At 41.5% G+C, this 23,588-nt stretch overlaps 1 protein-coding gene across 1 annotated transcript in view; it reads right to left on the bottom strand.

The window, feature by feature from the left end:
- The window catches only part of LOC120043881 (ceramide synthase-like), a 39,072-nt gene extending 18,964 nt beyond the window's left edge, over positions 1–20,108 (bottom strand). Inside the window, exons 1-2 of the mRNA XM_038988486.1 lie at positions 19,740–20,108; positions 5,169–5,255 (exon numbers count right to left, since the gene is read on the bottom strand). Coding sequence (XP_038844414.1) covers positions 5,169–5,255; positions 19,740–19,861 — 209 coding nt within the window. The 5' untranslated portion in view covers positions 19,862–20,108. The remainder of the gene's footprint in view (positions 1–5,168; positions 5,256–19,739) is intronic.
- Positions 20,109–23,588: the final 3,480 nt, after the last annotated feature.

Below are 23,588 nucleotides of genomic sequence, written 5' to 3' on the forward strand. Positions count from 1 at the left end.
TATGCTTGGGCTCATTGTCCATTTGGAAGACCCATTTGTGACCAAGCTTTAACTTCCTGACTGATGTCTTGAGATGTTGCTTCAATATATCCACATAATTTTCCTGCCTCATGATGCCATCTATTTTGTGAAGTGCACCAGTCCCTCCTGCAGCAAAGCACCCCCACAACATGATGCTGCCACCCCCATGCTTCACGGTTGGGATGGTGTTCTTCGGCTTGCAAGGCAACCCCTTTGTCCTCCAAACATAACGATGGTCATTATGGCCAAACAGTTCTATTTTTGTTTCATCAGACCGGAGGACATTTCTCCAAAAAGTACGGTCTTTGTCCCAATGTGCAGTTGCAAACCGTAGTCTGGCTTTTTTATGACAGTTTTGGAGCAGTGGCTTCTTCCTTGCTGAGCGGCCTTTCAGGTCATGTCGATATAGGACTCGTTTTACTGTGGATATAGATACTTTTGTACCCGTTTCCTCCAGCATTTTCACAAGGTCCTTTGCTGTTGTTCTGGGATTGATTTGCACTTTTCGCACCAAAGTACGTTCATCTCTAGGAGACAGAATACATCTCCTTCCTGAGCGGTATGATGGCTGCGTGGTCCCATGGTGTTTATACTTACGTACTGTTGTTTGTATAGATGAACGTGGTACCTTCAGGCATTTGGAAATTGCTCCCAAGGATGAACCAGACTTGTGGAGGTCTACAATATATTTTCTGAGGTGTTGGCTGATTTCTTTTGATTTTCCCATGATGTCAAGCAAAGAGGCACTGCGTTTGAAGGTAGGCCTTGAAATACATCCACAGGTACACCTCCAATTGACTCAAATGATGTAAATTAGCCTATCAGAAGCTTCTAATGCCATGACATAATTTTCTGGAATTTTCCAAGCTGTTTAAAGGCACAGTCAACTTAGTGTTTGTTAACCTCTGACCCACTGAAATTGTGATACAGTGAATTATAAGTGAAATAATCTGTCTGTAAACAATTGTTGGAAAAATGACTTGTGTCAAAGTAGATGTCCTAACCGACTTGCCAAAACTATAGTTTGTTAACAAGAAATATGTGGAGTGGTTGAAAAACTAGTTTTAAATGACTCCAACATAAGTGTATGTAAACTTCCGACTTCAACTGTACAGTCAGTGCCTTCAAAAAGTATTCATACCCCTTACTAAAATTGATTACATGTTTTTTTCCAGCAATCGACACATAATACCCCATATTGAAAAAGCAAAAGCAATTTGTTGTGTTAGTCAATTCAAAATGGATTAAAAATGTTTTTCGCACCCATCTACACACAATACCCCATAATGACAAAGTGAAAACATGTTTTTATAAATGTTAGCAAATGTATTAAATTGAATACAGAAATATCTTATTTGCATAAGTATTCACACCCCTAAGTCAATATTTTGTAGGAGCACCTTTGGCAGCGATTACAGGTAAGTTTAAGAGCACACCTGGATTGTACAATTTGCACATTCAAATTCTTCAAGCTCTCAAGTTGTTTGTTGATCATTGCCAGACAGCCATTTAAGTCTTGCCATAGATTTTCAATGCGATTTAAGTCAAAACTGTAACTAGGCCATTCAGGAACATTCAATGTCTTGGTAAGCAACTCCAGTGTATGAAAGGTGAATTTGTCTCTCAATCTCTGTTGGAAAGCAGACTGAACCAGGTTTTCCTCTTGGATTTGCCTGTGCTTAGCTCCATTCCATTTATTTTTATCCCAAAAACACTCCATAGTCCTTGCCAATGACAAGCATAACCATAACATGATGCAGCCACCATGCTCAAAAATATGAAGTGTGGTTATGGTGGATTTGCCCTAAACATAACGCTGTGTATTCAGGACATAAAGTTAATTTCTTTGTCTCATTTTTTGCTACTTTACTTTAGTGCCTTATTATAAAACAGGATGCATGTTTTGGAGAAAAACAATTATGTACATGCTTCCTTTTCACACTGTTATTTAGGTTATTTTTTTTATTTAACTAGGCAAGTCAGTTAAGAACAAATTCTCATTGACAATGATTGCCTACCCCGGCTAAACCTGGACGACGCTTGGCCAATTGTGTGCCGCCCTTTGGGACTCCCAATCATGGCCGGATGTGATACAGCAACAGAGTTAGGAAGGATGCCTGTGTTTTAAGTGACTGGGTATATTAATACACCATCCAAAGTGTAATTAATAACCATGCTCAAATGGATATTCAATGTCTGCTTTAAAAAAAAAAAATGTACCAATAGATGTCCTTTGCGAGGTATTGGAAAGCCTCCCACGTCTGTGGTTGAATCTGTGTTTGAAATTCACTGCTCGACTTAGGGACCTTACAGATAATTGTATTTGTGGGGGTAAAGAGATGAGGTAGTCATTCAAAAATCATGTTAAACACCATTACTGCACAGAGTGAGTCCATGCAATTTATGTGACTTGTTAAGCAATTTCTACTCCTGAACTTATTTGCCATAAAGGGATTGAATACTTATTGACACAAGACATTTTTTTCTTTTTTGACAATATTTTTAAAAACATAATTCCACTTTAACATTATGGGGTATTTATTGTGTGTAGGCCAGTGACAAAAAATCTCTATTTAATCCATTTAAAATTCAGGCTAACACAATTGTAGAAGAAGTCAAGGGATGTGAATACTTTCTAAAGGCACTGTACCTCACACATACTATACTGACACTTCAACACACACATACGCATATTGACACCACACACACACACACTGTTTCTACTCTGTCTATTATCTATCCTGTCTGCCTGGACACTTTTACCCCTACTGACATGTACATATTACCTCAACTACCTCGTACCCCTGCACATTGACTCTGTACTGGTACTCCTTGTATATAGCCTTGTTATTTTATTACCGTTTTTATGTACGTATTTTATGTATTCGTTCGGTTTCACAGTGTGGACCGAACAGAGGTCACCATACTGAACGGTTTGGTACGAATGTGTACCATTACAACTAATATTTGCACATTGTTATATTAGCATAACACCGCTTCCACATTATTATGTGAAGTATAGTTTATTCTACATAGAACTGTTACACTTTAAAGTTATCAAAACACTTAGTTTAGAATATCTACATAAGTTCAGCAATTGCACTTGTCTCAAATTACTCTTTAGGCTACTGACCGATGCAAAGCTTCCTCCTGAGTGGTATGAGAAGAGTGCCATCCTCCTGCATCTCACATCTGCTTGTAGTTATTGAACTCTGCTGGGTTGAGGCAAAGTCTGTCATATCCTGGATGGAGTGTCATGCATTTCATCTCCCTGCCATGTAACGGCACCATTCTATAACCTGTAATACATTACATAGATGGAAGGGACTTCATCACCCACTTGACTTGAAGACAGAACCACACCCAGAGAACTGTGCATGTCAGTGTGTGCTTAGACAGCCAAATCCTTAGATTCGGCCAAATAGACTAATAGAATGCCATTCTAGTTCTGGTTAGACAGCTGAAGTTGTGCTCTACACACAACTGATTTTTATTTGCTCGGTAAGTGTAGGCATACTGGTCTTTATAGACATCAATATGATAGTTACAGCATAAAAATGTGTCTTCGTAACAAACACACATACATTTTTAGTTGATATATGGATCTACACTCAAGCTAGGCGATGTTTGTGCAATGTCCACATGTAGACTACACCTGTAGGGATATTAGTTCTGGGATTTCTCCCCCGGGAAAGATCTAACAGCGGACATAAGGAGAGATGAGACAAAACTAGCCAGTTATAGAACATTGTGATATAGGACAGCGGAGCTGACTCAAGACTGGGCATTCAACTCACAGTTGACACGGTTTCAACGGTAACATGTATTTACATGACGAAACGTTAAAACTAAGTTGCAAGCTACTTTCATAGCAAGCTGTTGTAGAACAAGTGTCTTATGAAACACATTCCAGACACTGGCTCCTGCCATAACTGATTTGACAGAAATATCAGCTAGATAAGATAGCGTGGTGATATCTGTAGCTGGTGCAGGCTTTAGCTGAATTAGCTGACCATCTTGAAAATGACGAGTCAGCTGAGTACACAACCTGGTAATCCATTTGGCTCTGCGGACTCTTTGAATGTTAACCTATTTAAAAAGGTCTTACTCACATTGGAGACGGAGAGCATGATCACACAGTCATCTAGAACAGCTGGTGCTCTCACGCATGGTTCAGTGTTGCTTGCCTCGAAGCGAGCATAGAAAGCATTTAGCTCGTCTGGTAGGCTTGCGTCACTGGGCAGCTCGCAGCTGGATTTCCCTTTGTAATCCGTGATAGTTTGCAAGCCCTGCAACATCCAACGAGCGTCAGAGCCGGTAAAGTAGGATTCGAGCTTACTCCAGTATTGACGCTTTGCCTGTTTGATGGCGTTAGAAGTCATGGGGGGATTTCTTATAAGCGTCTGGATTAGAGTCCCGCTCCTTGAATGCGGCAGCTCTAGCCTTTAGCTCAGTGCGGATACTTCCTGTAATCCATGGCTTATGGTTGGGATATGTATGTACGACGTCATCGATGCACTTACTAATGAAGCCGGTGACTAATGTGGTAAACTCTTCAATGCCATCAGATGAGTCCCAAAACATATTCCAGTCTGTGCTAGCAACACAGTCCTGTAGTTAGCATCAGCTTTTTCATTGACCACTGGTACTTTGTTTAGGTTTTAGCTTGTAATCAGGAGGATAGATTTATGGTCAGATTTGCCAAATGGAGAACTTTGTATGAGTCTCTGTGTGTGGATTAAAGATGATCTAGAGTTTTGCCTCTAGTTGCACAGGTGGCATGCTGGTAGAAATGAGGTCAAATGGATTTCAGTTTACCTGCATTAAAATAACTTAAACACGAGGTGGTATATAGACCACTATGAAAAATATAAATGAAAACTCTCGGTAAATAGTATGTCCTACAGTTTATCATTAGGTATGAAGAAACGGCCAGATGATAAGAGAGGGAGATCAGGGGTGAGTTCATTAGGCACTTGTCCAATAAGAAACTCTTACTTTTATGGTCCTGAAACTGCTTGCATGAAGCATTGCGGTGTAGCGTAAAAAAAACTATGCAGACAAAGAAAACATGACTTCTTCGGCCACACTGATTGGGCCACCTGAGTCAAGGAACTCATCCCCCTGTTTGTTACTGGCTGACCTACCTGTCAGTCATGATGTTACCTCTGCACGCCAACACGACGATGACTCCCGCCGTGGTGGCCATAATGGCGTGGATGGAGGACACGAGCCTGAGAAAGAAGGATAAGAAATTTTTCAAAATAGAAAGTTACACATTTTAGGAGAAGCTTTAGATGCACTACCGTAATTAACAGCTTGTTCATCAAATCAAATTTTATTGGTCACATACACATGGTTAGCAGATGTTAATGCGAGTGTAGCGAAATGCTTATGCTTCTAGTTCAGACAGTGCAGTAATATCTAACAAGTAATATAACATTCACAACGACTACATTATACACACAAATGTAAAGAGATGAATAAGAATATGTACATATAAAATATTGATGAGCGATGGCCGTACGGCATAGGCAAGATGGTATAGAATACAGTATATACATATGAGATGAGTAATGTAGGATATGTAGACATTATTAAAGTGGCGTTATTTAAAGTGACTAGTGATACCTTTATTAAATACATTTATTAAAGTGGCTAGAGATTTGAGCCAGTATGTTGGCAGCAGCCACTCAATGTCAGTGATGGCTGTTTAACAGTCTGATGGCCTTGAGACTGAAAAACAGCTTCTGGCTCTCGGTCCCAGCTTTGATGCAACTCTAATGACCTCGCCTTCTGGATGATAGCGGGAAGAACAGGCAGTGGCTCGGGTGGTTGTTGTCCTTGATGATCTTTTTGGCCTTCCTGTGACATTGGGTGCTGTATGTAGGTGTCCTGGAGAGCAGGTAGTTTGTCTCCGGTGATGCATTGCGCAGACAGCACTACCCTAAAGAGAGCCTTGCGGTTGAAGGCCGTGCAGTTGCCGTACCAGGAGGTGATACAGCCCGACAGGATGCTCTCGATTGTGCGTCTGTAAAAGTTGAGTGTTTTAGGTGACAAGACAAATTTCTTCAGCCTCCTGTGGATGAAGAGACGCTTTTGCGCTCTCTTCACCATGCTGTCTGAATGGGTGGACCATTTCAGTTAGTCCGTGATGTGTACGCCGAGGAACTTAAAACTTTCCACCTTCTCCACTACTGTCCCGTCGATGTGGATGGGGGGGGGGGGTGCTCCCTCTGCCGTTTTCTGAAGTCCACGATCATCTTCTTTATTTTGTTGATGTTGAGTGAGAGGTTATTTTCCTGACACCACACTCCGAGGGCCCTCACCTCCTCCCTGTAGGCCGTCTCGTCGTTGTTGGTAATCAAGCCTACCACTGTAGTGTTGTCTGCAAACTTGATGATTGAGTTGGAGGCGTGCATGGCCACACAGTCATGGGTGAAAAGCGAGTACAGGAGAGGGCTGAGAACGCACCCTTGTGGGGCCCCAGTGATGAGGATCAGCGGGGTGGAGATGTTTCCTACCTTCACCACCTGGGGACGGCCCGTCAGAAAGTCCAGGACCCAGTTGCACAGGGCGGGGTCGAGACCCAGGGTCTTGAGCTTAATGACGAGTTTGGAGGGTACTATGGTGTTAAATGCTGAGCTGTAGTCAATGAACAGCATTCTTACATAGGTATTCCTCTTGTCCAGATGGGATAGGGCAGTGTGCATGCGATTGCGTCATCTGTGGACCTATTGGGGCGGTAAGCAAATTGGAGTGGGTCTAGGGTGTCAGGTAGGCTGGAGGTGATATGATCCTTGACTAGTCTCTCAAAGCACTTCATGATGATAGAGGTGAGTGCTACGGGGCGAAAGTTATTTAGTTCAGTTACCTCTGCTTTCTTGGGAACAAGAACAATGGTGGCCATCTTGAAGCATGTGGGGACAGAAGACTGGGACAGGGATTGATTGAATATGTCTGTAAACACACCAGCCAGCTAGTCTGCACATGCTCTGAGGACGCGGCTAGTGGATGCCGTCTGGGCCGGCAGTCTTGCGAGGGTTAACAGGAGCAAGATGTCCGCGACAAGACTGGTTTTCTTTTTGTAATCTGATTGACTGTGGACCCTGCCACATACATCTCGTGTCTGAGCCGTTGAATTGCGACTCTACTTTTACTCTATACTGACGCTTTGCTTGTTTGATTTCCTTACGGAGGGAATAACTACACTGTTTGTATTCGGTCATGTTTCCAGTCGCCTTGCCATTATTAAAAGCGGTGGTTAGCGCTTTCAGTTTTGAGCGAATGCTGCCATCAATCCACGGTTTCTGGTTAGAGAAGGTTTCAATAGTCACAGTGGGTACAACATATCCGATGCACTTGCTAATAAACCCACTCATCGAGTCAGCGTATACGTCAATGTTATTGTCTGAGGCTACCTGGAAAATCTCCCAGTCCACTTGATCGAAGCAATCTTGAAGCGTGGAATCCGATTGGTCAGACCAGCATTGGATAGACCTGAAGACGGGCATTTCCTGTTTTAATTTTTGCCTATAGGATGGGGTAATATATAGGTGGCAGTATTTTCACGTCCGGATGAAAAGCGTGTCCAAAGTAAACTGCCTGCTACTCAGGCCCAGAAGCTAAGATATGCATATTATTAGTAGATTTGGATATAAAACACTCTAAAACTGTTTGAATCATGTCTGAGTTTGGCAGGCGAAACCCTGAGGACAAACCATTCAGAATTTTTTTGTTGTTGAGGTCACTCTTTTCAATGGGTTTTCATTGGGAATCCAGATTTCTAAGGGACCTTCTTTCAGTTCCTATCGCTTCCACTGGATGTCAACAGTCTTTAGAAATTGGTTGAGGTTTTTCCTTTGAGAAATGAAGAAGTAGCACTGTTCAGAATGAGGCTCGAGGGAAGTGTACTTTTTGTTAGAGGCGCGTGACCTGAAAGCTAGCTACAATTTGTTTTCCTCCGGTATTGAACACAGATCATCCCGTCTTAAATTTGATCGATTATTTACGTTAAAAAATACCTAAAGTTGTATTCCAAAAGTAGTTTGAAATGTTTGGACAAAGCTTACAGGTAACTTATGAGATATTTTGTAGTCACGTTGCGCAAGTTGGTGTTTTTGGTGTTTTCTGGATCAAACGCGCCAAAAAAATGGACATTTTGGATATATATATAGACGAATTAATCGAACAAAAGGACCATTTGTGATGTTTATGGGACATATTGGAGTGCCAACAGAAGAAGCTAGTCAAAGGTAAGGCATGAATTATATCTTTATTTCTGCGATTTGTGTCGCGCCTGGAGGGTTGAAATAGGATTGTCTGTGTTTATTTACTGGGGTGCTGTCCTCAGATAATAGCTTCGTTTGCCTTTTTGAAATCTGACATGTTGGCTGGATTCACAACAAGCGTAGCATTAATTTGGTGTATTGCATGTGTGATTTCATGAAAGTTGAATTTTTATAGTAATTCATTTGAATTTTGCACTCTGCATTTTCACTGGACGCTAGCGTCCCACATATCCCAGAGGTTAAAACTCGTTTTTCAACCACCACAAATTTCTTGTTAACAAACTATAGTTTTGGCAAGTCGGTTAGGACATTTACTTTGTGGATGACACAAGTCATTTTTCCCAACAATTGTTTACAGACACATTATTTCACATCTAATTCACTGTATCACAATTCCAGTGGGTCAGAAGTTTACATACACTAAGTTGACTGTGCCTTTAAACAGCTTGGAAAATTCCAGAAAATGATGTCATGGCTTTAGAAGCTTCTGATAGGCTAATTTACATCATTTGAGTCAATTGGAGGTGTACCTGTGGATGTATTTCAAGGCCTACCTTCAAACTCAGTGCCTCTTTGCTTGACATCATGGGAAAATCAAAAGAAATCAGCCAAGACCTCAGAAAACAATTGTAGACCACAAGTCTGGTTCATCCTTGGGAGCAATTTCCAAATTCCTGAAGGTACCACGTTCATCTGTACAAACAATAGTACGCAAGTATAAACACCATGGGACCACGCAGCCATCATAACCGCTCAGGAAGGAGACGCGTTCTGTCTCCTAGAGATGAACGTACTTCGGTGCAAAAAGTGCATATCAATCCCAGAACAACAGCAAAGGACCTTGTGAAGATGCTGGAGGAAACAGGTACAAAAGTATCTATATCCACAGTAAAACGAGTACTATATCAACATAACCTGAAAGGCCGCTCAGCAAGGAAGCCACTGCTCCAAAACCGCCATAAAAAAGCCAGACTACGGTTTGCATATGCACATGGGGACAAAGATCGTACTTTTTGGAGAAATGTCCTCTGGTCTGATGAATCAAAATGACCATAGTTATCTTTGGAGGAAAAAGGGGGAGGCTTGCAAGCCGAAGAACACCATCCCAACCGTGAAGCACGGGGGTGGCAGCATCATGTTGTGAAGGGGTGCTTTGCTGTAGGAGGGACTGGTGCACTTCACAAAATAGATGGCATCAGGAGGCTGTAAAAGGATGTGGATATATTGAAGCAACATCTCAAGACAATTGGACAATGAGCCCAAGTATACTTCCAAAGTTGTGGCAAAATGGCTTAAGGACAACAAAGTCAAGGTATTGGAGTGGCCATCACAAAGCCCTGACCTCAATCCCATAGAATATTTGTGGGCAGACCTGAAAAAGCGTGTGAGAGCAAGGAGGACTACAAACCTGACTCAGTTACACCAGCTCTGTCAGGAGGAATGGGCCAACATTCACCCAACTTATTGTGGGAAGCTTGTGGAAGGCTACCCGAAACGTTTGACCCAAGTTAAACAATTTAAAGTCAATGCTACCAAATACTAATTGAGTGTATGTAAACTTCTGACCCCCTGGGAATGTGATGAAAGCAATAAAAGCTGAAATAAATTATTCTCTCTACTATTATTCTGACATTTCACATTCTTAAAATAAAGTGGTGATCCTAACTGACCTAAGACAGGGAATTCTTACTCGGATTAAATGTCAGGAATTGTGAAAAACTGAGTTTAAATGTATTTGGCTAAGGTGTATGTAAACTTCTGACTTCAACTGCATATGGTTTGCAGTTTACATATAGTCCAGTGAAGTTCTTTCAGGACTGTCGAGGTGTCTGCTTGGGGGGGATATATACGGCTGTGACTATAATCGAAGAGAATTCTCTTGGGAGATAATGCGGTCGGCATTTTATTTTAAGGAATTCCAGGTCAGTTGAACAAATGGACTTGAGGTCCTGTTTGTTATGATTAACGACTCATGGTGTAATCATAAGGCATAAACCCCCGCCCTTCTTCTTACCAGAGAGATGTTTGTTTCTGTCGGCGCGATGCATGAAGAAACCGGGTGGCTCTGACAAAATATCCCGAGTGAGCCATATTTCCATGAAACAGAGAATGTTACAATCTGATGTCTCTCTGGAAGGCAACTCATGCCCTAATTTCGTCCACCTTGTTATCTAGAGATTGGACATTGGTGAGTAATATGCTCGGAAGCGGTGGCTGGTGTGCTCGCCTTCTAAGAACTGACCAGTAGGCCTCCATCAGCCTCTCCTGCGCTGACCGGGTTGTTTTGGGTCGGCCTCTGGGATCAGATCCCATGGCCAGGGTGGAGGTCCGAACAAAGGATCCGCTTCGGGAAAGTTGTATTCCTGGTCATAATGTTGGTAAGTTGACGTATCTTTTATATCCAATAGTTCTTCCTGGCTGTATGTAATAACACTTGAGATTTTCTGGGCCAACAATGTAAGAAATAATACATAAAAAAACGAATTACTGCATAGTTTCCTAAGGACCTGAAGCGAGGCGACCATCTCTGTCGGCGCCATCTTGCCACCTCATGAATACAAGTTGAAGTAGAAATATGTTAATAAACAGAAACAGTACTTACAGGCAATAGTGAAATGAAAAGTGGTCAACTTTGCCAATGTATGTTAGATTCCGATGAGAGACAAGCAAATCATAGGGAGAACAGCATCCTCATACTCTCTGTTTTCTAAAGTAAGGATGTCACTAAACAAGTTGCAAATGGACAGAGTATAATTTTTCTTCAGGGAAATTAAGAATGTAAGCATTTTACCAAGGGTAGTGTACTCCACATCCAGCTTCACAAGCAATTGTGGCAGGCTAATAGATACGCACCCATTTCATCAGTTTGCCGTTCCATTTGGTATTTCCTTTGGTCTTGGTCTGCAAACTTCTATTAACTATATTTCTGAGAGGTGCAATTCACATATAAGAGAATGGAATACTCCGTTTCACTTCTCCCTTTCATTCGGGGCCTGCCTTTATTGAAAACATTTGCGCCCAATATCTGTAATGTGGGATGTTATGCAAATTGTCAGCGATTGGATCATCTTCACAGAGGTTGCAATAATACCCAATCCTGCGTTTTTCCACACAGGAAAGGAATATATAACGTTTAAAAACAGATTTATTTTTCTTTTTTATAGTCAGCATTTTGAAAATACATATTTCTGAAAGCTAATGGGACCTCTGCTTTAACCAGGGTTAAAGGGTTATAACCAGGGTTATTAATAATAATAATATGAGTCAGTCAATTCAGATAGGGAAAGGGGGATACCTAGTCAGTTGTGCAACTGAATGCATTCAACTGAAATGTGTCTTCAGTTGGAATTCAGGAAGTGGCCTGAAATTCCAATTAATCATAAGAGGCATTTACTTTTCAATGACTTCTGAATAAACTGAAAAGGAGAAGCTATATATTTCAAACGTTTTTCCAATTAAATGAATTGCTGAATTGGGTGACCTTAATTCGAACAGACCCCAACCCTGTCTCTCTTTTGACCAAAGCTAAACCAGCACATCGTTTCTTAGAGGACAACGATTGGACCGGTTACTTTCTAGACTGTCCAAGTGCACCCCTATTGGAGCAGCTCTAGACTTAATCCTTATAGTGAAGGAAATAAAATGCTAGTAAAACATAGCGACATTCAGTTTGGACTCCGGGCCAATTCAATGGGAACATAACAGACATGTGTGACTGACAGGCACCGCAGAGACTTGACATGGATCGCCCATCACAAATCTAACCACCATTCATTCTGCACAGATTCAAAGACCAAAACACCAAATAATTCTATTTCATATGGGCTGCGACCAAAATGGCACCACTATGGGCCCTGGTAAAAAGTAGTACACTAAAGGGAATAGGGTGCTATTCCAGACACAACCAAGGAGTTCACCTTTAAAATGTGGACGAAGGGCTTGTTCAACCAGGCACTCAACTTCTGGCTTAGTTTGACAGATCTTGGCATCTCTGGCAATATGCAGCTTGAAATCACATTCCTTCACCCTTACCCACAGCCATTCGCTATTCACGCCTTTTATGAATCACTCAATTTCCAAATTATTAAAGGTGATTGTATTTAGCAGTACAGTAGTCTCACTCCAGGCTAGGTCAAAGGAGGGAGAAGGCACACAGAGCCATTTCCTGTTGAGACCTGCTGCTCTGGAAGCTGGCACCCTTCTCCACAGACCTTTGTTTCATATTGCAGCTTTAATAGGCCTATCATTTCTTTCCTATGGACAATATCCATCTAGTATTTATTAGTGTTGTCACAATACCAGAATTTTGACTTTGATACCATCACGATACTAGAGGTCGACCGATTATGATTTTTCAACGCCGATACCGATTATTGGAGGACCAAAAAAAGCCGATACCGATTAAATCTGCCAATTTTTTAAAATGTATTTGTAATCATGACAATTACAACAATACTGAATGAACACTTATTTTAACTTAATATCAATAAAATCAATTTAGCCTCAAATAAATAATGAAACATGTTCAATTTGGTTTAAATAATGCAAAAACAAAGTGTTGGAGAAGAAAATAAAAGTACAATATGTGCCATGTAAGAAAGCTAACGTTTAAGTTCCTTGCTCAGAACATGAGAACATATGAAAGCTGGTGGTTCCTTTTAACATGAGTCTTCAATATTCCCAGGTAAGAAGTTTTAGGTTGTAGTTATTATAGGAATTATAGGACTATTTCTCTCTATACCATTTGTATTTCATATACCTTTGACTATTGGATGTTCTTATAGGCACTTTAGTATTGCCAGTGTAACAGTATAGCTTCCACCCCGCTCCTCGCTCCTACCTGGGCTTGAACCAGGAACACATCGACAACAACCACCCTCGAAGCAGCGCTACCCATGCAGAGCAAGGGGAACAACTACTCCAAGTCTCAGAGCGAGTGACGTTTGAAACGCTATTAGCGCGCACCCCGCTAACTAGCTAGCCATTTCACATCGGTTACACCAGCCTAATCTCGGGAGTTGATAGGCTTGAAGTCATAAACAGTGCAATGCTTGAAGCATTGCGAAGAGCTGCTGGCAAAACACACGAAAGTGCTGTTTGAATGAATGCTTACGAGCCTGCTGCTGCCTACCACCGCTCAGTCAGACTGCTCTATCAAATCATAGACTTAATTATAACATAACACACAGAAATACGAGCCTTATGTCATTAATATGGTCGAATCCGGAAACTATCATCTCAAAAACAAAACGTTTATTCTTTCAGTGAAATACGGAACCGTTCCGTATTTTATCTAACGGGTGGCATCCATAAGTCTAAATATTCCTGTTACATTGCACAACCTTCAATGTTATGTCATAATTACGTAAAATTCTGGCAAATTAGTTCGCAACGAGCCAGGTGGTCCAAACTGTTGCATATACCCTTGCGTGCAACGAACGCAAGAGAAGTGACACAATTTCACCTGGTTAATATTTCCTGCTAACCTGGATTTCTTTTAGCTAAATATGCAGGTTTAAAAATATATACTTCTGTGTATTGATTTTAAGAAAGGCATTGATGTTAATGGTTAGGTACAGTCGTGCAACGATTGTGCTTTTTTCGCAAATGCGCTTTTGTTAAATCATCCCGTTTGGCAAAGTTGGCTGTCTTTGTTAGGAAGAAATAGTCTTCACACAGTTCGCAACGAGCCAGGCGGCCAAAACTGCTGCATATACCCTGACCCTGAATTCATGTTAGCAGGCAATATTAACTAAATATGCAGGTTTAAAAATATATACTTGTGTATTGATTTTAAGAAAGGCATTGATGTTTAGGTACCTTTTTCGCCTATGCGCACCGCATATATGCAACGCAGGACACGCTAGATAAACTAGTAATATCATCAACCATGTGTAGTTAACTAGTGATTATGATTGATTGATTGTTTTTTATAAGATAAGTTTAACACTAGCTAGCAAATTACCTTGGCTTCTTACTGCATTCGCGTAACAGGCAGGCTCCTCGTGGAGTGCAATGAGAGGCAGGTGGTTAGAGCGTTGGACTAGTTAACCGTAAAGTTGCAAGATTGAATCCCCGAGCTGACAAGGTAAAAATCTGTCGTTCTGCCCCTGAACAAGGCAGTTAACCCACTGTTCCTAGGCCGTCATTGAAAATAAGAATGGAGGACCTCCACATCCAGCTACTTCACCTGTGGGATCGTCTTGATGGGGGGTGCTGTAACTCAGTAAAATATTTTGTTGCATGTTGCGTTTAATTTTTGTTCAGTATGTGTCTGCTGGAGATAGACAAGAGTGTAACAAGGTTGGTTGTTTCTACTTGCCACTACATAAATGTATTTCAACGTTTATGTATTTATATTGGTTAATTGAGATTACATATCAATAAGGTGTTATGCCATTGGTCTTGCTGCAGACAGGAGGGTAATACAGTTGTCCTCCACAGCTAAATGTTCTTGTCTATTTTCAGGTATTTACACCTATTGTATATTATACTATTTTTGTAATTGTTGTCTTTGATTACAAAAGCTCAGTCTGATTATTCAATACAAGTGAATAAACACCAATCAACTGGGACTGCTGGCTGAGCATTCCTTTCTTTAAAAAAACAATGCAAGGGAGTTAAGAAGTACGATCACATCTGTTACAAGAGCATAAAAAAATGAGTTTTGATCAGTCATGGAAATAAAAGCGCTGAAAACATGTTGGCTCACTATTTAAAAAACGAAGCTGGAGAACCAACTAGATTATGAAAATATCAATATAGTATCAATATCATCCAAAATAATAGTGTGATATGCAACTATCGATTTCTCCCCCCATCACTACCACATATAGCCTACTGAATACGTCTTAACTATGTTTCATTGGATACAAGTGTTCACAAAAGGACCATGTTATTAGGCCTATATTATTCCTGCATTGGCCAATAGCCACATATTGCAGGGCAGGAGCTCCAAGTGTGTGATAATGTTTAGATTTTATAGATAATTGTACAAAAGGACCTATAATGGAGCGAGCAGGTTGCATCTATGGTAACTAAGTGCAGCACAACACTTTTTTCCCCTCCTCTACCTTAAAAGATTCAATGTGCCACAAGACCTGATGAACATTAACACCGGCTACATATGCCCCACCCTGGAATATGCCGCAGCTCATGGACCCAGGCCTAGTCTGATGACCCGGAGCGTATTCAGAAGAGAGCATGCATGCCGCATCATCCTAGGAGGATACTCCAGTTATACTGAGGCACTACTGACCCTGTCCCTACCCAGGCTTCGTGAAAAGGAGGACACAGCTCTGTAGACTTCGCTGTCAGCCTCCTCAACTCTCCATTCAGAGACCATCTACCCCCTGACCGAAACACAGCAACAGGTAGGAACACCCGCAGCCAAAATCAACTGACAACCCCAAAGTCAACAATACAGAAGGTCACCAATCCCATACCTCTGTTCATTAATTAGTCACTAAGATCGCTGGACCTCTTGATTCATAATTGTATAATTTCTATACATTTTTGTATTTTGGCAACCTCTTAAATCATCCATATTTTGTATGCGCAATGATTTCAGTTTGTATTGACTGCTATGAGCGTAACATTTGTTTTACTTTACTGAACACACTCACACGACCAAATGTATGTGGACACCCCTACACCCTTGCTGACAGGTGTATAAAAATCTTGCACACAGCCCTGCAATTTCCATAGACAAACATTGGTAGTAGAATGGCGTTACTGAGCCCAGTGACTTTCAACATGGCACCGTCACAGGATGCCATCTTTCCAACAAGTCCGTTCGTCAAATTTCTGCCCTGCTCGAGCTGCCCGGTCAACTGTAAGTGCTGTCATTGTGAAGTGGAAATGATTAGGAGCAAAAACGGCTCAGCCGCGAAGTGGTAGGCCACACAAGCTCACAGAAACGGGACCAACGAGTGCTGAAGTGTGTAAAAATCAACTGTCCTCGGTTACAACACTAGCTAACAAGTTCCAAACAGCTCTGGAACAACGTCAGCATAACGCCCATGATTTTGGAATGAGATATTCGACGAGCAGGTGTCCACATACTTTTGGTCAGTATGGATCTATCTTTAACTGTATGTTTCATTGGATAAGCATGTTGACAAAATGACCATATTATAATTCATATGAGGCCTATATTATTATGTTAAGCATGGCTACGAACAGTGTGTCTACATGGGTGATCTTATGTTCTTCCATGATGGAAAGACCTGGGCTTATCCTGCCTGAACCCATCAATAGGAGGAGGCCTTCACATCAGTCCCATACACATGGTGCACTGCAGGTGGAGATAAGGTCCTTTCCATGTAAAGGGACACATGAGCAACAACATGTGAAATTGGGTTTCAAATGAAAGCTATATAGAAAGTCTACATCACCTTTAACTTGTTTTTTAAAAACATTTCGTTGCATTACAAAGTGGGATTGAACGATTTAATTGTATTGTTTGTCATCGATCTACACAAAATACTCCATAATGTACATAATCTATAACTTTATACAAATTAATACTAATTTAATAACTCAAATAGTAGTTGCATAAGTATTCACCCATTTTGCTTAGGCAAAGCTAAATTAGTTCTGAAATAAACTTTGTCATAACAAATCACATAAGTTATAGTGTGAAATAATAGGACATTATTTTTTTATGTCCCCCATACATACAACAACTGTAAGGTCCCCCAGTCAAGTACTGAATTTAAACCACATATTCTACTACAAAAGACCAGGGAGCTTTTCGAAAGCCTCGAAGAAGGGCAGTGATGGGTAACAATAAAAAAATCAGACACTGACTATATATTTAAGCATGGTCAAGTTAATAATTACATTGTGGATTATGTATTAAGTCACCCAGACACATCCAAGATGCTGTCGTTCTTCTGAACTGAGCTACAGGACAGGAACGAAACTGCTTATGGATGTCACCATGAGGTCATTGGTGATATAAAAATGTCTAGAGTTCAATGGCTGTGATGTGAGAAAGCGGAGGATGGATCAACAACATTGTAAATTGTTTGTTTTTTTGGCATACATTTTAAGTGAAAAATCATTCTCACCACAATGGAATTGTCCATAAGACACCACTTTACCCACATGTCACAAAACCCCCGACGAATGCTGTTCACAACCGTCTCGAGGGGAGTTGGGAAAATTGAGAATAAAAGTGTTTATTGTTCATTACAAATGTCAATACCTTTCTTCAATTTTAACAATATAGAGGGGATATATATACTACATGATCAAAAGCATGTGGACACCTGCTCGTCGAACATCTCATTCAAAAATCATTGGCATTAATATGGAGTTGGTCCCCCCTTTTTCTGCTATAACAGCCTCCACTCTTCTGGGAAGGCTTTCCACTGGATGATGGAACATTGCTGCGGGGACTTGCTTCCATTCAGCCACGAGCATTAGTGAGGTTGGACACTGATGTTGGGCGATTAGACCTGGCTCGCAGTCGGCGTTCCAATTCATCGCAAAGGTGTTCGATGGGGTTGAGGTCAGGGTTCTGTACAGGCCAGTCAAGTTCTTCCACACTGATCTTGACAAACCATTTCTGTATGGACCTTGCTTTGTGCACGGGGGCATTGTCACGCCGAAACAGGAAAGGCCTTTCCCCAAACTTTTGCCACAAAGTTGGAAGCAGAGAATCATCTAGAATGTCATTGTATGTTGTAGCTTAATATTTCCCTTCACTGGAACTAAGGGGCATAGCCCGAACCATGAAAAACAGCCCCAGACCATTATTCCTCCTCCACCAAACTTGACAGTTGGCATCATGCATTGGGGCAAGTAGCGTTCTCCTGGCATCTGCCAAACCCAGATTAGTCCGTCGGACTGCCAGATGGTGAAGCATGCTCGAGTCCAATGGCGGCGAGCTTAACACCCCTCCAGCCGACGTTTAGTATTGTGCATGGTGATCTTAGGCTTGTGTGCGGCTGCTCGGCCATGAAAACCCATTTTGTGAAGCTCCTGACGAACAGTTATTGTGCCGACGTTGTTTCCAGAGGCAGTTTGGAATACAGTAGTGAGTGTTGCAACCGAGGACAGATGATTTTAACTCGCTACGTGCTTCAGCACTCCCAATCTGTGAGCTTGTGTAGCCTACCCCTTCACAGCTGAGCCGTTGTTCCTCCTAGACGTTTCCACTTCACAATAACAGCACGCACAGCTGACCGGGGCAGCTCTAGCAGGGCAGAAATTTGACGAACTGACTTGTTGGAAAGGTGGCATCCTATGACCGTGCCACGTTGAAATTCACTAGGCTCTTCAGTAAGGCCATCATATTGACAATGATTGCATGGCTGTGTGCTCAATTTTATACACCTGTCAGCAACAGGTGTGGCTGAAATAGACAAATCCAATCATTTGAAGGGGTGTCCACATACTTTCATTTATATATAGTGTATGTGGCACGCGAAATGGTCTGGTCTAATCTTGTTATAGAATCTGTAAAAAAAAATGTCACTGCCTAAAATACCGCCAGAGCGAGAAAAGCTCGGGCAGCACACTGCAGCTTATCCAGATGCTCACTGGCACTTTAACAGGCAGGTAAAACAAATACAACACCTACAGTAGCAGGCCAAGAGATCGTAAAACAAACGTATATGAATTAACTATTAATTACGTTGCTGATGGGCATTCAACATGATAACATTAGTTTTTTTTTTTTGTAACCTAGCCTACGTTATTGCAGCCAGTTAATGCCCGATAGCTTCTCCCGCTATCTATCGGGATATGTGACATAATCAAACTGGTGAGGCATTCAAGGCTGACTTGACAGGGTTACTGAGCTAGCTATTTAGCTATGTATCCCCCGAGGCATCAACACATGCGTCTAAGAAATGCATTTTCAGTTTGATGAGCATTAGCGAATTAATAGGAGCGTGATTAAGGCCAAGCGATCGGCTCAGTATACTGTAGTTCAGCACTTTACATTGCATAACTCAGTAGCCACCACAGCGATCGAGTTTGATGGGGAATTATCAACTAGCTAGAGAGTGACAGAGTACAAATGAGCATCGAACTCACCCCTGCGCATGTGATTGTGTAATTTTGACCAAGACGCAGCAATATAACCATGGTATTACTATGTTGTAATTCACAGGGCTAGCCACCACCGTTGTGATAACGCAGCCTACAATAACATTATCGGGTACGACATAATGGCCATGACGACATATGAAATGTACAAAAGCATAATTTCTAATCTAATATCTTTCAGCACTGTTTGAAATAGCAACTGTGGCTAATTCGGTTAAAACCCATGCCAAGCTCGAGACTCAGCAATTTGTTGTATCAGCTTACATGGCCGTAATAGCTAGCATAGCCTCCTAGGGCCAGCTACTGCTTGACCAGCTATGTCCAGGATTAAATGTTTACCATCTGAAAAATATATATAATAATTACCTCTCGCTGACCAGTACAACGTCTGCATCGGTCCACTGTTTGAAAATGGACGGGAGTACCCTCCGAAAGACGAAGAAGAGTCCGGGAAAAACTACGACGCCGCAAGCCAGCACTTGCAACATCCTTGCGTTTCGCTTCTCCCGCTATCGACCTATCTATTTTTATAATATGGGTCGAGGGCTGCAAGATGTATTTTACACACCGCGTTTTACACCGGCGACTGGGATTCGCCGTGTTTGCTAGACAGCATTAGTGCTCACGCCACAAGATCCAGTCACCGGTGACCGCTGCGTTTTTTCCCTTGCCTCAGCAACACCACACTGTACACACAACCTAGCTAGCGAAGGTACCCGTTGATTGATTGGTCTTCACTCCTGGCGCAAAGCCGGTAACGTTAGACAGCACGCTAACTACATGCCGCGGAATACAATTTAATATAGAGGTTTGAGAATATTCTACCAGAAAAAAAAATTGGGGAAAAAATAATACATATGTGAATTAAACCGAGGCAAGGTTCGACCTACGCGTCGGTTTCTCCGAGTTGGGGTACCTTGCTATGCGAACCATCTACGACTCGACAAGCGCTCTCTTATCAAAGATGTATATAACTTAACCAAGATAGACCACAGCCTGTCGTTTCAAATGAGTCATAGAGTGCAGAACAAGCAAGGAGGTGGGCAGAGTCAAGCACGAGCTAGCAAGATCCTATTGGCGCGTTTTAACTGTATTTGCATATTTCCGATAGGAAACGCCTTCTATATGCGCGTGTGCAATAACTAAATTCATTTTGCACATCTAAACAACGCAATTTTCAAAAACTTTAGCAATGGGTAAAGTCTAGAAAACTTAGTCCACTCTGTTTGTAACAAATGATAGTTTTGGGATCAGAAAACTGTATTGAGATCAAAGGTTTCATCAATGACAAAATGTGCTATGTCAGCCAAAATCCGTCTTGTTACATCTTCTCCCACTGCTGGCCACTGGACTTCCTCTCACTAACAATTTTGGTAGTGTGTGGAAACGCCAAGCGGATGCTTCACATTTACACATCCGGTGAAATATCTGTCTCATTGTTCCATCTGTGCTCTTATTCATGACGGTGCAGAGACCCTACAAACAATGTGGACAAGAAGCATTCCGCAAGACAGCGCCATCTAGGCAGTAGCGGAACTGTGCTGCCCATACAGGCATAGTTCACCCTGATCATTTTTAATTTACTGTAATTTTCTGTTTTAGAAGCTTACTCTTACTGTACACATAATTAGGCTATGCATTGTTGCAAAATTATTCATTTTTGCAAAAACACACTATCTATAGAGGACAAGTACAAGAGGACAAGTACGTTAGAGTGTCTAGTTTGAGAAACAGATGCCTCACAAGTCCTCAACTGGCAGCTTCATTAAATAGTACCCGCAAAACACCAGCCTCAACGTCAACAGTGAAGAGGAGACTCCGGGATGCTGGCCTTTGGCCCATCTTAATCTTTTCTTTTTATAGGCCAGTCTGAGATATGGCTTTTTCTTTGCAACTCTGCCTAGAAATCCAGCATCCCGGAGTCGCCTCTTCACCGTTGATGTTGAGACTGGTGTTTTGCGGGTACTATTTAATGAGGCTGCCAGTTGAGGACTTGTGAGGCGTCTGTTTCTCAAACTAGGCACTCTAATGTACTTGTCCTCTTGCTCAGTTGTGCACCGGGGCCTCCCACTCCTCTTTCTATTCTGGTTAGGGCCAGTTTGCGCTGTTCTGTGAAGGGAGTAGTACACAGTGTTGTACGAGATCTTCAGTTTCTTGGCAATTTCTCGCATGGAATAGCCTTCATTTCTCAGAACAATAATAGACTGACGAGTTTCAGAAGAAAGAACTTTGTTTCTGGCCATTTTGAGCCTGTAATCGAGCCCACAAATGCTGATGCTCCATATACTCAACTAGTCTAAAGAAGGCCAGTTTTATTGCTTCTTTAATCAGAACAACAGTTTTCAGCTGTGTTAGCATAATTGCAAAATAGTTTTCTAATGATCAACTAGCCTTTTAAAATGATAAACTTGGATTAGCTAACAAAACGTACCATTGGAACATAGAGTGATGGTTGCTGATAATGGGCCTCTGTACGCCTGTGTAGATATTCCATAAAAAACTAGCCGTTTCCAGCTACAATAGTCATTTACAACATTAACAATGTCTACACTGTATTTCTGATCAATTTTATGTTCTTTTAATGGACAAAAAAAATTGTTTTTCTTTCAAAAACAAGTGACCTCAAACTTTTCAATGGTAGTGTATATATCACAAAAGGGAATTAGAAAATACAAATATTCACATGCTTCCTTCTTTTTATATCTTTTCAGAATATTTATTGATGTAATGTGCACAATATTTCTAATCACATTTGAGACTGTACAAAACATGATATATGTATCAGAAGAGCTTTGTCAATATTATTATTTGCTCCAATTCCTATGTATAGCAGCCTCACGAGGCTGAAGAAATTTGTCTTGTCACCCAAAACCCTGACAAACTTTTACAGATGCACAATCGAGAGCATCCTGTTGGGCTGTATCACAGCCTGGTACGGCAACTGCACCGCCCTCAACTGCAAGGCTCTCCAGAGGGTGGTGCGGTCTGCACAACGCATCACCGGGGGCAATCTACCTGCCCTCAATGACACTTACAGCACCCGATGTCACAGGAAAGCCAGAAAGATAATCAAGCCACTTTAATAATTAAACATTGGATGTAATAAATGTCACTATGATAATGTTTACATACAGTTGAAGTCGGAAGTTTACATACACCTTAGCCAATTAACGTTTAAACTCAGTTTTTCACCATTCCTGACATTTAATCCTAGTAGAAATTCCCTGTCTTAGGTCAGTTAGGATCACCAACTTATTTCAAGAATGTGAAATATCAGAATAATAGTAGAGAGAATGATTTACTTCAGCTTTTATTTCTTTCATCACATTCCCAGTGGGTCAGAAGTTTACATACACCCAATTAGTATTTGGTAGCAATGCCTTTAAATTGTTTAACTTGGGTCAAACGTTACGGGTAACCTTCCACAACCTTCTCACAATAAGTTGGGTGAATTTTAGTCCATTCCTCCTGACAGAGATGGTGTAACTGAGTCAGGTTTGTAGGCCTCTTTGCTCGCACATGCTTTTTCAGTTCTGCCCACAAATGTTCTATAGGATTGAGGTTAGGGCTTTGTGATGGCCACTCCAATACCTCGACTTTGTTGTCCTTAAGCCATTTTGCCACAACTTTGGAAGTATGTTTGGGTTTATTGTCCATTTGGAAGACCCATTTGCGACCAAGCTTTAACATCCTGACTGATGTCTTGAGATGTTGCTTCAATATATCCACATAATTTTCCTGCCTCATGATGCCATCTATTTTGTGAAGTGCACCAGTCCCTCCTGCAGCAAAGCACCAACACAACATGATGCTGCCACCCTTGTGCTTCATGGTTGGGATGGTGTTCTTCTTTCTTGCAAGCCTCCCCCTTTTTCCTCCAAACATATCAAATCAAATGTATTTATATAGCCCTTCTTACATCAGCTGATATCTCAAAGTGCTGTACAGAAACCCAGCCTAAACCCCGAAACAGCAAGCAATGCAGGTGTAAAAGCACGGTGGCTAGGAAAAACTCCCTAGAAAGGCCAAAACCTAGGAAGAAACCAAGAGAGGAACCAGGCTATGAGGAGTGGCCAGTCCTCTTCTGGCTGTGCCGGGTGGAGATTATAACAGAACTTGGCCAAGATGTTCAAATGTTCATAAATGACCAGCATGGTCAAATAATAATAATCACAGTAGTTGTCGAGGGTGCAGCAAGTCAGCACCTCAGGAGTA

Source organism: Salvelinus namaycush, chromosome 3, assembly GCF_016432855.1.
Source record: "Salvelinus namaycush isolate Seneca chromosome 3, SaNama_1.0, whole genome shotgun sequence".
NCBI classification, from domain to species: Eukaryota; Metazoa; Chordata; class Actinopteri; order Salmoniformes; family Salmonidae; genus Salvelinus; species Salvelinus namaycush.